This window comes from Serinus canaria, chromosome 2, assembly GCF_022539315.1.
Source record: "Serinus canaria isolate serCan28SL12 chromosome 2, serCan2020, whole genome shotgun sequence".
Lineage (NCBI taxonomy): Eukaryota > Metazoa > Chordata > Aves > Passeriformes > Fringillidae > Serinus > Serinus canaria.
In genome coordinates this window covers 5,638,606-5,655,656 of record NC_066315.1, presented here as the reverse complement: position 1 = coordinate 5,655,656, position 17,051 = coordinate 5,638,606, and the positions used below count along the sequence as shown (strand labels likewise).

The following is a 17,051-nucleotide window of genomic DNA, read 5'->3' as shown; positions in this document are numbered from 1 at the left end:
TTTTGTGTGCCCCAGAAACACCTGTCTCTCCCTCTCTAATTGTGCCTTTTATAAAAAATAAAAATAGAAGAAATAGTGCTTGGATTGCTGTGGGTGCCTCTTTTCAATCCAGCCTGGACCCTCCTGCCTTTTTCTGCCAAGGAAAGGATCACTTAAAGACCTCTTCACTGTCCAGCATTTTTCAGAGCCAGGACTGAAGTTACAAATTTCCCCTTGACTGGAAAAGGAGAAAAATCCAGTCTTTAACCTAGATGCAAGCTGGAAAACCTACAGGGAAACAGGACTTTGCAAATAAATTGAAATACATGGAATTCTCTGAAATATGGTTGGGAAAAGGAAGCTTGTAATGAGGTTGGTATTCCTTTCAGCATCCATCCTTTCTGAGCAGGCTTTTATTGTCGTTTTAGTTTTTTAAAATATCCCTTTGTCCTTTCATTCTGACACTGCATTTTCTGCCATCCAGATGCCAAACTCTATGATTGCACCTGCCAATCCAGAAATTGCACATTATGAAAGAAAGGCATGAAGTTAAAGGAAAGTCTTAAAAATAGGGCACTAGAGAGACACTAAGGTGACCTAAATTCCCATCTCTGCTCCCTGTTTCCTTGAATCACAGCTCTCATGTTCAGGTAAAGACTAAAAACTCTTTAAGGCTGCTCTGGGGTTGCTCCATGGCCTGGAGGTGAAAATGTGTCTGGAAATGAGCTATCAAAGGGCTTCCCTCACTGCAGCAGTTCATTACTGCTCCTGGAGTGCTCTCATGTATTATAACATGATGGGCTACACAAGTGCCTGGATTAATTATAAACAAAAATTATCTCCTGGAAAGCCCAGTGCTACTTCCTATTACTCAGGTTTAAAAACCCATTTCCCTCATCCACTTTTTTTTTTTTTTTTTTTGGTTTGGTTTGTTTTGGTTTTGTTTTGTTTTTTTGGGGTTTTTTTGTTTCTCCAGGACTTCTCCACCTTTTAATTTTTTTTCTTCTATCTACTATTCAGACTAAGGCTATAAAATTCTGTTAATATTCCATGTTCTCAGCTTGTGTCCAGGTCCTCATGTCCAAGCTTTTCAAGGCAATGTTTCCTTTTCAGAGGGCAGCCTTGTTGCAAACAGCATGTGCCACTCTTGTTGGGTTAAATGCTTTTAAATAAATCATTCCTGCATCCTAATTGCTTCCTGGCGGTTTCCTGAAGAACCTCTTTATGTCTTGCTGTTCTCTTAATCTGTCACCTCCCCTACACCTGCTCAGGCTTTTCTAACAGCTCCAGTCAATTCCCAGGGCAGATGGCTGAGAATCAAGAATTAAACCTCAGCTAATTTCCGAGGGTGAGTTGACTGTGAGCTTTCATCCAGCGAGGCAGCAAACTGACTTATTGATCTGCACTTTTCCCTCCCATCACCATTTACAAATGGATTTTCAGCTTGTTTCAATTCACCTTTTTACTGCAAACAGGCACCTTTGCCACACCTTGACATCCAGATTATTGGCACTGGGTAGGGATCACAGAATGACAGGATCTGCTGAGCTGGAAGGGATGCACAAAGATCACGGAGTCCAACTCCTGGCCCTGCACAGAACACCCAAAAAGTCACACCTTGTGCCTCAGAGCATTGTCTAAACTCTGTCAGGCTTGGTGCCACTTCCCTAGGCAGGCTGCTAGGGATTCCTGTGAATTTTGGGGGTCACATGATGTAACTTGATCAGACAAAGCTCAGCCAAGTCCCAAGGGCTCCCTCTGCAGTGGCAGTGCAGGTGCAGATGCCTTGAAAATCTGGTGTTTCTGTTATGATTTAGAGCAAAACAATTTCTTCATCAGCAACTGTGCTCTGCTTCTCATCCAGATGCTGTGTGGAGACAGCCTGGATTCAGGGCAGCTGGAGAGAAAAGACTTTCTCCCCTAAAAAAAGATCTCCAAGGCCACCTCCTGTTTCATCCCAGGGAGCCTTCCTGGTGCTGAGTGCTGCAGTCAGGAGGGGACTCAGTTATTATTTATTATGTGAAGGCAGTGTTACCCTGCCAGGGGTGGACACAGTGATTCCTGGCAGAACATTTCCCTGGGGCTCAGCCCCATAGACTCTGCTGCATTTCCATCCCAGCTGGTGGGAGTTGAGGTGCTGAGGTAAAGGCAAGTTTCTTTCTGGACAGGATTAGGATGAACCCTACTTAGATATGACACAATGAAAGCAAAACCAAAACCAAACAAAAAACTCCAACAAAAGCCCCAAACCTAAAGAAAACCAAAACCCCAAAACAAACAAACCAAACCAAACCAGCAAGCAAAACCAAAGGAGAAAAATCTGTTTGTGTTCCCTCCTCAAGGTGCTGATCTGGATTTGCTTGTTTCCCTAAAGCATTTATTTAATCAGATGTTCCAAATCAATATGAAAAAATATCAAATTATTGTGGGAAACAGGAAAGTCTTAGCTTGAAAATCAGCTCAATTTAGTTGGGTTCTTGAACCTGAATTGTATTGACTATATCCATATTGTATTAAAAATGCCAGAATGGAGAGGGACTCTGAAGAACTTCTGCCAGGAAGCATAATGTACAAGTAGGAGTACATATTAAAAGTAGGAATGTTAACCTTCATTGGCCTTAGCACCAACATCCCAAAGTCAGCCAAACCAGGCAGGAGGTCTGCACAAAGTCTCTACACCACCAAGTCACAGCTTTCAAGTTTCATCCCAATTCCTCTCATCTCTCCCTCACTAATAAAGAATTCATGTCCCTCTGCAGGCTGCTTCTATCCCTTCATTTCTTCCTTTTCCCTCCTCCTCAGGACGAGTCTCTTGAGCTCCTGACCATCTTGGATGGTGGGAAGATGTTTTTTTTGGTCTGCAGGTTGGGGTTTCAAAGGTGCTGGTCATCACAGAGAGGAACTGTGGGACAATTCCCCATCCTCCTCTGTTCCTGGAGAGTTTGTGAGACTCTGGACTATTAAACACAGCCAATGTGTCTCTCCCAGCTCAGCTCTTCCATGCAAGGGAGAACATCCCTCTGTATGGAATTTGGCAGCTCCCCTCCCAGTGATGGAAAGGGCCAAGCAAGCTGCATGCAAACACTCCAGGATTTTATTAATTATTTTCGTTTTAAGCATAGTCTTCTAAAAAAGGACATTGAAAAGTGCTCCATCTTTAAATAACTTTGAGAAATAAAAATGTTTGGTAAATCTAGCTCAGCAAAATCTGAGTGGAAATGGGTTTTTTACAGCACTTTTGAAAGTTGAAAATCTGCTTCAGTAATTGAAATTCTCCAGCATTTGCAGTAATTATTTATCTCCCAACCACTTTGCAAGGTGCAGGCAGATGGTGAACTAGGCTTACAGTGGACTTTTCTCCTCACCTCTGTTTTCCACCCTTTTTCCTGCAGCTGCAGCATGTTTTGTCCTGCTGTGCCTTGTCTGAAACTCAGCTTGTGCTTCCTCTTGGCAAAGCTTGGGTTCTCCCCTTTTAGCATCCATGTGGTAACCAACATGAGGTGCAAACCAAGATAAGATCAGGCATTTGGATGTTTTTGCATGTGCTGTGTTGAGATAAAGTGTGGGGTGGCAGAAGGGAGATTTACAGCCTCAACTGACCTGCTAACACACATTAAAACCACCTACCTCCATGTAGATTTTTTTTCACTTATCCTCAAGTAGCCAAACATGTACTAAAAGAGCATGTTGTTTTTCTCTGTAAGGACGTTATGGTGCGTTATGTTCTGCCGGGAGGGACGGGAGGGAGGGAGGGAGGGAGGGCGGGAGGGCGGGAGGAGGGAGGGCGGGGAGGGGAGCGGAGGGGAGGAGGGAGGGAGGGAGGGGGGAGGGCGGAGGGCGAGGCAGGGACGGAGGCGGCAGGTCGGGAGGCGGAGGGATCGGAAGGCCGCAGGCTCGGACGGCAGGACGTCGGACGGGAGGAAGGCACTGACTGGAGGCGAAGGACGGGCGGATGGCCGGAGGGAGGAGTAGGCGGCGGAGCGGACGGCGTGAGGCGAGGACGGACGTGCAGCCGGTAGGCAGGACAGGAATGAAAGGAAGCTGCCTGTCTACTTCACTGTCCTTCTGTAGGCCTGTCCTGCCTCACTGCTTCTGCACTTCCGCCTATCCTTCCTGACTTCATTCCTGCCCTTCCCGCCTTACCGTCTTTTCTTTTTTCTTTCTTTTTGATTTTCTCTTCAAAACTGTTCTCCTGGCTTCAGGATTCTCACTACTATTGGTTATTTGGGAGGTTTATGGCATCACAGAGACTCAGAAGAATGTGCACTGAGACAACTTCAAAATCCCCCATGAGCACTTGCTGTGAGGAACTGGGAAGAAGCTAGTCAAAAACTGAACTCTGAAGTTATAACTCCCTGCTGTACCCATGGACTTTTGACAGCTCACAGAGAACACTAATAAGTTCTCTCTTAAGATGCTGCTCCAAGTGACAAGACATATTATCTTTAATGTGCCTTGGCTGTATTCTTGTCATTCTGCTCCTCTGTGCTTTCCTGAACAGAAACTAGACAAAATTCACATGCTCTTAGGGTAATGTCCCAAGAATACAAATTGGATTTCAGTGCTGTTTGGGAACGACTCATTACAGCAGATTGTGTAATTACTGGTACAGCAAACAGAAATCACCTTGTTAATCAACAGGGAATACAGATGGAAAAAAACAATTAAAGTAATCATAAGCCATCAATATTTACCTCACACAGCAAATTTTTAATTGTCACTTAAAGACAATCCGACACAAGGGCATAATTTAATTCAATTCAATTTTAACTAGGGAGAGAAAGACTGTTTCAAAATGTTCATCTCAGATTCAAGCTGCTTCTTAACTTGTCTGACAGTGAAGTATTTGAAGCAGAAATCTTAGACCAAGTGCTTTCCAGGAACTATCTTGGAAAACATAATACCTTTATTTTTGTTTAAGTGTTCAGGGAAAGTGATGGTGCTTTTAATGCCTGAACATCCATGAGTAGATCTCCAACAAGCAAACAGGAAATTTGGCAGAAAACAGGAAATTTGGAAAGCTGCTCAGTGGGGAATACAAATCTCCAGTTACCAACTGAGCAGCTCCAGGCAAACACCAGAAACATGCTGTGTTAGAACCACTCACAAAAGCTATTGAGGAGAGTGAAAAATACATATAATTTCATTTCCATAAAAGTATCTACAAAATCCTGCCGAGTGGATTTGCTGAATAACTTTTTGAGATGCCTGGACTTCAAATCCACTGCTGAGCCCTGCTTGAGCTATTTTGCAGACAGATCTACTACCCAAAAATCTTGTGAGCCTCTCCCTGCAAGGCAGAGGAGATGGAAAAGGGGTCGAAAGAACAATCTTCATCCCAGGTGACCCAGCTGGAGAGAGACTAGTGGGGCATCAGGGCAAAAACTGAGAATTAGAGAGGTTCTCCCCTCCTTCCTGCAAGGACTGACCATTGCTGGAGATGGTTGGAGAGGAAAGAGGCTGCCAGCATCCCTAACAAAGCAATTAAGAAAGTAGCTTTCTCTGAATGTGAAGAGTTGAAAGAATAATCTTAGAAAGAATTGGTGGAGAAACCCTCATCTCTGAAATCAGAACAGAACAATCAGGCTGGGTTTTTGTAAGCCTGGATTGAGACTAATTTGGTCAATTAAATTGAACACAAAAGCTGCAGTGGAGGTGATGGATTTGTGATAATAGACTTTTGTAGAGTGATGACATTAGCCCAGGTTTAAGAGGATTTCTCTGTGAATGCCACAGACAATGAAACTTGGCTGTGACTTTCTTTCCTGAGTGTTTTTCCTAATGAGTTGGGAGTTCACACCTCTTTCCCATGAGCTTTCTGTGACAGCTTGTCTGGGCTTCCAGCCTCTCACCTCTGCCTTCAGTGCATGAGCAGCAAGTGAAGAAGCTGTTGACTGCAACACCTCCTGACTCTGAATGATGCTAAGCCCAGACTGATGTCTTTCCCAAACTGACCATGCAATGGAATAATCCATCCACTGTCAGCAGAGACTGGGACATAGCTCAGAACTAATTGGCTGAAGCTCAAGCTAGATAAGCTCAAGATAATATTTATAGGTCAGAGGAAACAATTGAAAGGAACATCAAGCATGACACCAGCCTGCACAGTTGGTGGAGTCTCTCTGCTCTTTGTTTCAAAGCTCTGCTTCTGCAGGACAGGCCTGGTGGAGAGCAGTTCCCTCAAACACTCACTTTGGGTGCCACTTGCCTCCACCCTGGCTAAGTTCAGACTCCTCACTTAATCTGCTTTGTTCAAAGAGGTTTTGATTGCATGGATGCTTGGAAAATATCTGTTCTTTGTGGAAATATTCGCCCATGCATCCTAGGAAAGAGGATTGTGCATAAATATCATTCCTAATGGTGATATTGATGTCTGTCTACACTTCTATCTGTCTGCACAGACATACTGCAATCTGCCTTTCCCTCATATGAAAATAGCTGTGGATTGAGAGCTCACCACTGCAGTTCATGAGCACAGAGAGCTGATATTTGCAGTGTAGAAGGGTTACTTTTAGCAGTGCACTTCTTTTTTGCAGGGTAACTTGTACGGATGTCGTTTGTTCAGTATGCCCAACTTCCAGCAGACATCTAAGGCATCTTCCCCAGGTACCCTGAGCTGAAATGAGCCTGCATTTTGTGATTTAGTTAACCCTTTCTCTTTCCTCCCAAAGAAATCTGCAGCAGAGTTGTTGATAGGACATTACTGTATTGCAATATAAGTGAAAGCACTGTCTGCTAGCCTAGCACACTTTGAGATGCTGAGAAGCCCATTACCAGAGATCATCCTTTAGGGATTCTACATCCAGCAAAAATAGCTCAGTTTGTGGATTACTCTGTATTTTGATGTTTAGGCATTGCAAAACAGAATTTTCTTTAGTAATCCACAACTGTCAGATGGAGACTCTGCTGTTCCACTGGCCCAATTCAGTGTCAAAGGTCTTTCACAAGGCAGGATATATAGAAAAAAAAATAAAATTCAGCAGCAATATGCTTATAACCCCTCTGGGTTCAAATCCTATTTAGAAATAGTGAATACATGCAAATTTTGAGCCGGTTTTATGAATTATTCAAAAGAAAATATATTCAGAGTTGCATTTGTACAATGAGAAAACACAGATGAGAGATGGTTTCACATGTCCAATCAAAAATCGACCATTGCAGCTTGAATTTTGAATACTGATACCAAACCACTAATGAATAATTTGCAGATCAGGAATTTTTAAGTGAATAATTTTAAACAAATAAATTTGAGAAAATCAGACAAGTGGTTCATCTGCTTCTTTTGGAGCAGCTAATTCATCCATTCACTGCCTTCTGCAGCTCAGTTGCAGCTATTTGGTTCTCAAAGCACCAAAAGAAAATGTAAATTGAAATAAAAAGTGTGCTGGAAAAATTATAGGATATTACTGTACCAATTCAGAGTGGCAGGGTTAGCTATAGGGTAGGAGAAAAGCATCTGTTAAACCTGCTAAAAATATAGCACCAGGTTCTCATAATCTGCACTGGGAAAATCTTTTTAAGAAAAGAATAGTGCAGGGAGAAAAGATTTTTTCACTGAGAACCCTAAAGAGCAAGTGATGGCCTAGAGTCAATCAACAACCAAAACAACTCAAGGGTGGAACAACTTTTTGGTTGAACTGGGAGCTTGCAAAATGAACATTTAAATGTGGGTGAAACATTTAAAGGTGGGTTGAGAGACTAAAACATTCTGGGTCACTAAGAAGGCTCTGGGGTTTATTTTCTGGGGGCAAGGGGAGTCCCAGGGCTGGTGTGCCCCCTGTTTCATGTCATAGGATGTGTGATGGGATGGTGAAGCCCCTTTCCCAGGCCATCTGTGGCTGCTTCTCCAATCTGCCATTACAAACTCCACCATTAAAAGGCAAACATGCACCTAATTTACATTTGGACTTTGTGTTCTTGTGTGGCTCCTGTTTCAAGGGGGGTTTGCACACGGAGGACAGAATTCAGCTTAGTTTGTGGTTTCAAACTCCAACAGAGCTCCCAACTGCCTCAGTGAATTGATCCTGCACAGGGCTGCTCCCATCAGGAAGAACTCTGCTTATGGTTGTGCCAATGTTCATTCCTCACCCAGCCCTTCTAGTCTTCAGAAGCTCACTGAAACAGTAACTCGAACAACAAATTCCTGGAAGCCCATCCAGTACTTTAGGTGAGTCCTATTAGACCCATTTTGGAGATGGAGGAACAAGAAAAGAAAAGCTATGTCACCTAAATCACAGTAAGAGCAGTTTTCAGAGCTGGGTTATAACTTAGGAGCAGGTAGATTCCAATTTTGTGGCTAAATAATTAAACCAGGCCTTCCTCTTCTGCTGGAGCTAATCTGAGAAAAATGAGTGCCTTCCCTTTAAAAGGTTTCTAAGCATATATGCAAAGAAGAATTTACAACCTACAATTTATGTAAAGAATTTCCTTTTCATAAATCAATTTATTAAAGCTCTGGAGAAGTTTCCAAAGGCTCTGATCCAGCAGTGCACTTAAACATGACCATAACTTCAAACAAGCAAATTGTCCCATTGAAGTGCTCTCCTGGGCTGGGGCCAAAGCAAGTGCAGTTCTTCCCTGGAGTCAAGGTTCAGATGTAAAATGGGGAAGAATAATTTCTCTGAAGTTTAATAAATTACATAATCATGGCAGAGCTCTGCCAGCCTCCCACATTAATACCTCAAGCTAATAAGAAGTGGCCTCAGGGAGATTATTGCCTCCTCATTGATACACTGAGATGAAATGTTAGACTTCATCTGGAGGATGCGGTGCTGCTGACTTTTCCCAGATCTGGCAGATCCCACATCAATTCAAAGTGAATCTTTGAAGGAGCCAAATCTGGTACTAGGAACACTCCTGGGGCATGAGCTTGCTTTTGTTCAGACTTCTAAGGATTATCCTTAAATCAGTAGAAGTAAGCGTGGTAGTACTTCAAGGATCTGGAGTATTTTGTGACATTTTATAGTAGTGAAGACACTTTGCCAAGAGGACTTTTCACACCTTCTCCTGGACTCCTGCACTGGTAAATATTTGGGAGCCAGAACTGAACATACTGTTACACACTGCTGGCAGCCTGGCCAGGAGCTCTGCCAAGGACAGCTCCTCTAATCTGCTGAAACCTGGTGTGCCCAGGTCATGTGCAGAGCGGACTGAGGGGGCTGGACCTTGAGCTAGCTGGGAGTGTGGAGTGTGGGAATCCTTAAATGTCATTTAATGTGGCAAAAAATGGTGCAGTTAATCCTTAAAAGTCAGCTCACCTCTCCACAGCAAAGAAAGTTACTTTAAGCAAGTAATAAACAGATAGACTATAGTAAAGCTATGAAATACGAGGTAGTTAATGAATGACACAGTTACAAAAGTTTCTTTTTAGTTGTACCAAGAGGAGGAATTGTGGGAATCCTTAAAATCAGAGGGTTTTGGGAAAGCTGCTAAAGACAGGCCGCAGAAACAGCAGAACTGCAATTAGAGCTATAAAAGTTGAGCTTTTCTACTTCTACATGAGAAGTAGAAAAGCAATGACAAGTAGAACAATGATCTGTGTATTAACACTTGGCTAGAGTAACTCCCTAAGCTGCAGAAAGGTCTATCTAGTGAGATATTAGGAAGTTTTAAGCTTAATAATGGAGCTCAGTGCATTGTGTTTTAAGGCTTACAAGCAGGTATTGTATTTGAAACAAGCAAGTATTGTTTAACCAAAGGTACCTGTGTTTATAGTGATTGGATGGAACTACTGTCAATGTGCTTTTGCTTTGCATGATTGGTCAAAAAACTTTTAAAGTGAGTTGTAACATTAAGTTCTTTGTCTGCTGCCTGGGATGTGAGCTGCTGGCATCTTCCCACTGTCATAACCATGTAATGAGACTGATGCTGGAAAATAAAACAGCAGTTCCTCAGCAGTCCCATCCTGTTCATGATTTGTACATAAACCCATGGCCAGCAATAGAATGAGATGTTAAATGCTGAAGGAAAGGGAGAATTCCTGGCAATGGGAAGGGGATGGATGTGACTCAGATTAGCAGGGGGACACATCCATGTCACCACTGACAGTGTTCCTGTTTGTTTTGGGTCCTGGGGATGCTCAGTTACGCATCCAAACCTCCTTTGGGCTCTGCCTAGGGTTGATGCTCAGAATCAGAGTGACAGCTGTCATTTCACAGATGCAAAGCTGCCAAGCTAAACGGGCCTTTCCCACCTACTGCAAAATCCAACATGAGAAACGTTGTGGTTCCAAAATCATACTCACATCTACAATGAGGAAGTCCAGCCAGCACCAGGCGTTGGTGAAATACTTCTTGAAGCCATAAGCCACCCACTTCAGGAGCATCTCCAGAACAAAGATGTAAGTGAATACTTTGTCAGCATATTCCAGCATGGTTTTTATGTTTTTTCGATCTTCAAGGTATATATCTTCAAAGGCCTGGAAGTACAAAGGATTGGTTAATAACTGCTCCTGAGCCCTGTTGGAAAGGATGGGTGTTGCACTGCAGGTCTATATTTGATAAATTATCACGTACAGTCTGTGATTTCTGATGTATTTTAACATTACAATTAAAAAGAGTGTTCAGGCACAAACAGGACTGACACTGACCTGAGAGATCTGTTCAGCTTTCCCCTACAATGGACACAGGCTTGGCTATCTCTCTCCAGCCTCTACTGGCTGTACTTGCTGGACATCCTTTGAGTGTAGGAAAAGCTTCTGCACCCTGAATTTGGAATGTGAACCCACAAGCAGAGTGCCACCCCAAAATGCCCAGATTTATCCTGCCTCATCTCCTGTTGGCAGTGCCAATGCTACCCAGGCACCTCAGATGTCCCAGGGCACAGGATGTCTATATTTAGGAGGCAGAATATGACCCTTGCATCTAGCCAAATAGATCTTATTGCTAATGATGACAAATTGGGTTATTAACCTGCCTGTGTTATGGAGTACTGGAGTTCCCTGGCTTCTGTTCAGCCATCACATTTCAGGTGGCTACAGCTCTCTACCTCAAGAAATGCTCATTATTATTCACTTAGCAGAACAATAATGTTTTAAAGGTCAAGGTATCTATCTCCCCATCTCATCTGTCTCTCCAACTAATCTCATGCAGAGCATTATGAAAAGAGTTTCAGTGTCTGTATCAAACACGAGCAACTGAATAACCCCTTTAAAATATTTAAGATCTAAACCAATATGCCTCCCAAACCAAAGAAAATAAAGATATCTCATAATTTAGCCTTCACTTTATAACATAACTCAAATAAAAGGCAGGATCCTGGTGTCAGGTTTGCCAATATGCAACCTGTTTTGGGGCTTCTAAGTCAAATTATGTTCTGCTTCCCCAGCTACTTTTGCTGTTACACAAGCTGCTCCCAAGTCCCTGTAACCTGGATAACCCAAGCTGTGACATATTACTCTCATCCCATCGTGTGACCCAGAGCACTTGGCAGCAAGAAACATAATTTGAGAGGGTCTGTGCTAATCATCTGAATTATCTGCATTTACATATTTCCAGATCTGTAGCTACTTTCTGAGAAGCTTCAAAAAGTTAGCAAACACCCAGTGCCTGGAGATACAAGAAGTGTGGTACTTGTCACTCAGGCAGTCACACTGCTCTTTTGCCTGCCAGGGAACAGTAATTAAACTGACAAGAAAGCTTTGGCAGCCCGTGCCAAAGCTTGTCCATTTGTCCCCACACTTTGGGGTGACGTTTTCGCTGCAACCCTGTCTCCTATCTTGCCTTCAAAAATGATATTTCAAGGGTGTGAAAGAGCTGCTGGAGAAAGCCAGAAAACAATGCACAGATTGGAGTTTATCACTTCTCAGAGGGGCTCACTCACTTTGTCAGATGACTTGCTGTACTTTGCAATCACTGCAAAAATAACAACAAACCATTTAAAGTGATTTCCTTCTCTCCCTCCTTTGCTCTCCCTACTTTTTACTAACTTGTCCAAAAGTACATTGTGTTTTGTCTACTAAAAGCACACTGTCAGTCAGGAAGCAGCTTATTATGGGATGAAAACTGTGCTACCTGGACACTTCTGTACTTCTGGACAAGCAATATTACCCAAATGACAAAATTCTGGTGCTTTGCATTTTTTCATGGTGACAATGGATGAAACCTCTGTCATATAAAATATCAAGAAGGGCTTTTTTTTCTGCTTTGCTTTGTGTGTTAAAAAAGATTTAGACAGGATACCTGCAGCGTTATCCAAAATTACTATTGAAAAATAGGCTTCCAGTTTGGATACTTATGGTTTAAAATCTTAAGAAAGGTTTTTGGATCTTCTGCAGTAAGCTAATGATATATTTTGATGGTTTAACCACATACATACATATATATTGGCTTAAATGTATATATAGCTCTTCTCCCTTAAGAACTTAGGGTGTCCCAGAGATGCAGCCAGATGAGCTCAGTTTTTGGAAGAGAGCAACGCAGAACAGCAGGAAAAAAAAATTGTGTGTTGCCTCCAACATCTCCAGTCCAAATACTGAAGCACGGTGCTGATATGTGAGAAAATGCAGGATAATTTGCGCTTATACAGAACTGCATTGGCTAAATTGAAAGCTGCAAAAACTAAATGAATGCATGCAATTTAAATTAAATGAGCTTTATATTGCAGTCTTCAGTTATCTAAGGCACTTTTAATTACATATGTAAGGAAGTGTATTCATCTAAAGCATATTATAGGAAGCGACATTCCCCCTCTAAAATGTATTCAAAAATTAACATTCTGATGCTCAAGCTGGTGCAAAAACTGTCAGAGTTCATTCATTTCAGCAAAGCTGTGACAATTTTCAGAAGCCTACTATTTACCCAAGTTTTTCATCTTCTTATTTTTCATAATAAAATAAAACTCCCTGGGTGACATTTCAGCCCATATCTGGTAGACCAGGAGAACAGTGCATTTCTTTCCTTTTTTGCATCAACACTTTTGTATTTCCACCTTCACCTCTCCCTTCAGGGACTTTCTTTGAGCTACATAAACTCAGTACTTCTGTGTTTTTTTCCTCTTTTTTTAGGCCACTGATAATTTGTGTTGCTCTTCTCTGGAGTTTCTTCAATTAGCCCATGTCTTTCCCAAAGTGCAGCGCCCAGAGCTGAAGCCAGTGCTCCAGCTGGGGCCTCCTTGATGCCAACTGGAGTGGAAGAACAGGATAATTTATACAGCCCAGTGAGGTGGTGGGCTTTTGTGCAAGGATGTGATGGAGTTTATTGTGTTTGTTGCCTGCTCCCTCTCCAGTTCTTTTAAGTAAATCAGCTTCCTTACAGCCATCCCTCATCACACCTTCCTATTGTGATTATTCCCAGTGAGGGGAAGCAGGCAGCTTTCTAAGATGATATTTGCCTTACTGCTTAAGGCAAATTCACCCACTTGGCTGGAGTCAATCCTGACCTCTGGAAATGCATGGATAACCTGTCCAAGCATGGCACTGCCTGCAAATTTAATAGGTGTGTGTCTAACTCCAGCACAAAGGAGATGACTGGTGACTACCAGACTAAAGCCTGGAGAACTCTCGATACACATCTCTGCTCTAGGTCAGGAAAAAAAACCTGGGAGAAACCCCACCAATCCCAGGGACATTCCTGACATGCAAAAGAGAAACATAAATACATCCCTGTGAAGAGCCGAGGGCTGAAAATACACAGAGGATAATTCCAGAATGCAGTGGGATCTCAGGAGGAGAGGATCCCCTATCAGAGTCCTGGTCAATGACCAACCAGTGTCCACAGACACAGATTCACCTGGGCACAAACAGGACCTGTGCAGGGAAGGTACTGAGTGTTAACCCAAGGTGCATTCAAAACAGGAATACAGGTATCCACTAGCTCCATGGGTAGCACTGATTCACTATCCTCTGTGTCTTTCATAACTTTGATTTGCTGGTTACAGAACATGCTGAAAAAAAAAAAAGGAGAAGAAAAGGAAAAAACAAAGCCACCCCTGGAGCAAAATGCAAGCCTCCAGATGGGAACTCTCAGGGAGAAGCAGCTATGGGATGTTGAAGCAGCAGCACTGGCAAACTTCCTCACACAGACTTCCTCAAGGATTTTCTTTTCAAAACATGTGCAAGTCAGAATTTTATGTCACAGCAGAAGAAAATTCCCCACCATATGGTAACGGCAGGTGAAATCAGAAAAGCTGACAACCTGTTTTAGCCCCAGACTAAATGCTTTGCTTTGAGAGTGCATAAGATCTTAGAGACAGCTTAACTGGAGAACACTGGAGACCCATGACTTATAACCAGTTAGGAAATGCTGTCACATTTACCAAGGCTCCACTGCTCAGGAGGATCATGAAGATGATGAATGTTTCAAACCAGTTGTGCTCCACGATTCTGTAGCAGGTCTTTCGCAGCCTCCACCAAATTTTGCCTGGAAATTTTGTGATGTCCACTGAACAGCAGGGGAAGAATCGCACACAGACTGTAAGAAATAAAACAAAACCAAAAGAATTGTTAAAAAAGGCCTATTTAATTCTTAAAACTGCAATAAGAAGCTGCTAAGGAAATTTTCTTTTAGCAATAGACTTCTGCAGAGTGTCTTCCCTCTCTCTTGCTTCTCACAAAAGCTCTCTGCTCTGCCCTCTATTACTGCGGGTTTTCTGAGGTTCCAGGATGAGGGAAGAGATGACAACGTTGACTCCATGTATCAGAAGGCTTTGATTTATTATGATAGGATATATAAGATATAGAAACTATACTAAAAGAGTAAAGAGAAAGGTTTCACTACAAGGCTAAGCTAAGAATAGAAAAGAATGTGTAAACTGAAGTCTTCTCAGCCCGAGATGGGCCGAACAGGTGAATTGTGATAGGCTCTTAATTGGAAACAGTCTGACGGGGCCAATCACAGATTTTCCCGTGGCATTCCACAGCAGCAGATAAGAATTGTTTAGTGTTCCAAGGCTTCTCAGCTCCCAGGAAAGGAAAAATCCTAAGTAAAGGATTTTTCATAAAATATGTTGGCAACAGCCCTCCATTTCCCTCTCTCACTCCTCTATTAAAAAACATTCAAAATCACTTAAAATGCGTCCCAGGGAGTTCTCCCAATGATTTTTGTGATACAGAATATATTGGCCATGAGTCACCAGTGCCCTGGGTCATTCAAAAAGTGTTAACTGAGCTCAGGCAGCACTTCTGATCAGGACTAATAACTCTGGGAGGTTATTAGTGATAGCTTCCACATCCTTCTGAATGGAGGAAGGTTATTTTCTTGCTAGTACAATACCACTGGAATTACTGATTAAAAGTGGCAATCTGATGAAAGAGAGATGATGAGAGGAGGTGCTACAGTGCAGATGAGACCAATGTGCTGAAGAGACTCAGGCAGAAAAAGCAGAGGCGGATTTTGATCTCTTGGACTCTCATTAGCTTAAACAAGGCATTAGAACAATCTTGGAATTATACTGAGGCAGTTAAATCCCCTTTGATGTCACAGAAATTTAGCTATCTGCTCCATAGCAGGATCCCCAATGATGCTTCGTGGCACTTTCTGACCTCAGTAACAAATAGTGTGTGATAGCTAAGTGCTGTGCTGGTAATGGGGCCCACATAAGGATTTCTGATAGGCAAGACCATGGCCATTTTTAGTTTCCTTAGCAACACTCATTTGTTGTAGCAAAAAGATATTGTCATTGGTAACAGTCAGATCCATCTCTCCCACTTCAAAAACACCATGTGCATTTCCTTGTGCTGGGCAAGAACTCAAAATGGTGTGAGAGGACCCTGGGAGCCAGGAATTGTCCTGGCCAGTCAGTCTTACATCAGATAATCTGACTCAAATGTCACATTTGCTGATGAGAATGGCCCTCAAAAACTGTTTTATTTTCAAAAAGCAAGCTTCTTACCTTACATTTATTCCATGTGTTATATAGGAAGAGACTTAACTATGAAGGTTTATTGGCCTCATCATGAGAAAAAAAGCCACAAGCCAACTGCTTCTATATCTGGAACGTGGCCAAAGTCACCAACATGTCTTAAAACACACAGCCAGTGGTGAGAAGTGACAAGGGAGGGTGGAGGTCTTACCACAGTGGTGCAATGCAGTGTTTTTGTGAGCAGAAATAATATCTAGGGGAGGCAGCTTGGGAAGGAAAGAGGGTGAGTGCCAAGGTTACAGAGAGAGGAGATGCTGCTAATTCAAGGTGACCCAGCTGAGGCACCTGAGCTGACTGTGATATGGAAGGAGATCAAGTGCAGCTCCTGGGATGTTGGGATTTCCAAGCAGCTGGAAGTGGGGCTGTGCTGGCACAGGGCTCTGCCAGTAGAAGAGAGCTCCTAAGTCTGCTGTGATGCTCCTGGCATTTTCTGTGAGTTTTTATTATCCCAGATCCCTCCTATGCAGCAGCAGAACTGTAGAATCCTTCATTCAGGAACTGACCCCAGAACTGCTCCTCTCACATTTTGGAGATTTTGGTTTGGTGTGGGCTCTTGGCTGCACTAGATTTTGGTGTGGGACTAAAAGGACAATAAACCATTTATGTACAGGGATTCATAGCACATAACTACTTGTTCTCTAAATGTCTGCATCACACAGACCCACAGCATCTCCCAGCTTACCACTGTATTCTGGAACTCAGAGAAATTCTGGGCTCAGTTGGAATACACTAAATTTTTCAAATTTTTTAGAAAGGCATAATACTGGGAGAAGATGGAAATGTAAGAACCAGCTCTCCATCCCTTTGTAGGTCAGGTACCACTACAGCAAAGGCAAGAACTATCCTTCTAAGCACTTCAATCCCAAACACTAAAGAATCAAGGCAAGAGATAAAAGGACATCATATTAGTCACTACTTCTTGTTAAAACCAGAACAATGCTCACAGCTGGCAGTGCATGAGAGTTTGGGTGTATTTTAGGAAGTAGGTACACAGAACAGACTTCACAAAGCAGATTCTCTGCTGAGAGAGGCCCATCAGGAGAATCCCACCAGCACAACATGACCGAGGGCATGATCAGCACCTCAGCAGTGCTGCCAGAAAACTCTTGCACTGCTTCTCACCCCACAACCCACATGGTCATCACCACCTTTCAGGTATCTGGCTCCCTCTCTGGGTTTATAATTCAGGGAGACTGCCCACCTCATTGTCACCT

The 17,051-nt window shown here is 42.8% G+C and overlaps 1 protein-coding gene across 4 annotated transcripts in view; it reads right to left on the bottom strand.

The window, feature by feature from the left end:
* The window catches only part of LOC103812707 (sodium channel protein type 5 subunit alpha-like), a 172,024-nt gene that overhangs the window by 26,445 nt on the left and 128,528 nt on the right, over nucleotides 1-17,051 (bottom strand). For all 4 annotated transcript variants that reach the window (XM_050971419.1, XM_030235037.2, XM_030235031.2 and 1 more), the window contains 2 exons: nucleotides 14,233-14,387; nucleotides 10,223-10,396 (listed from right to left, as the gene is read on the bottom strand). In XM_050971419.1, the coding sequence (XP_050827376.1) occupies nucleotides 10,223-10,396; nucleotides 14,233-14,387 (329 nt within the window). The remainder of the gene's footprint in view (nucleotides 1-10,222; nucleotides 10,397-14,232; nucleotides 14,388-17,051) is intronic.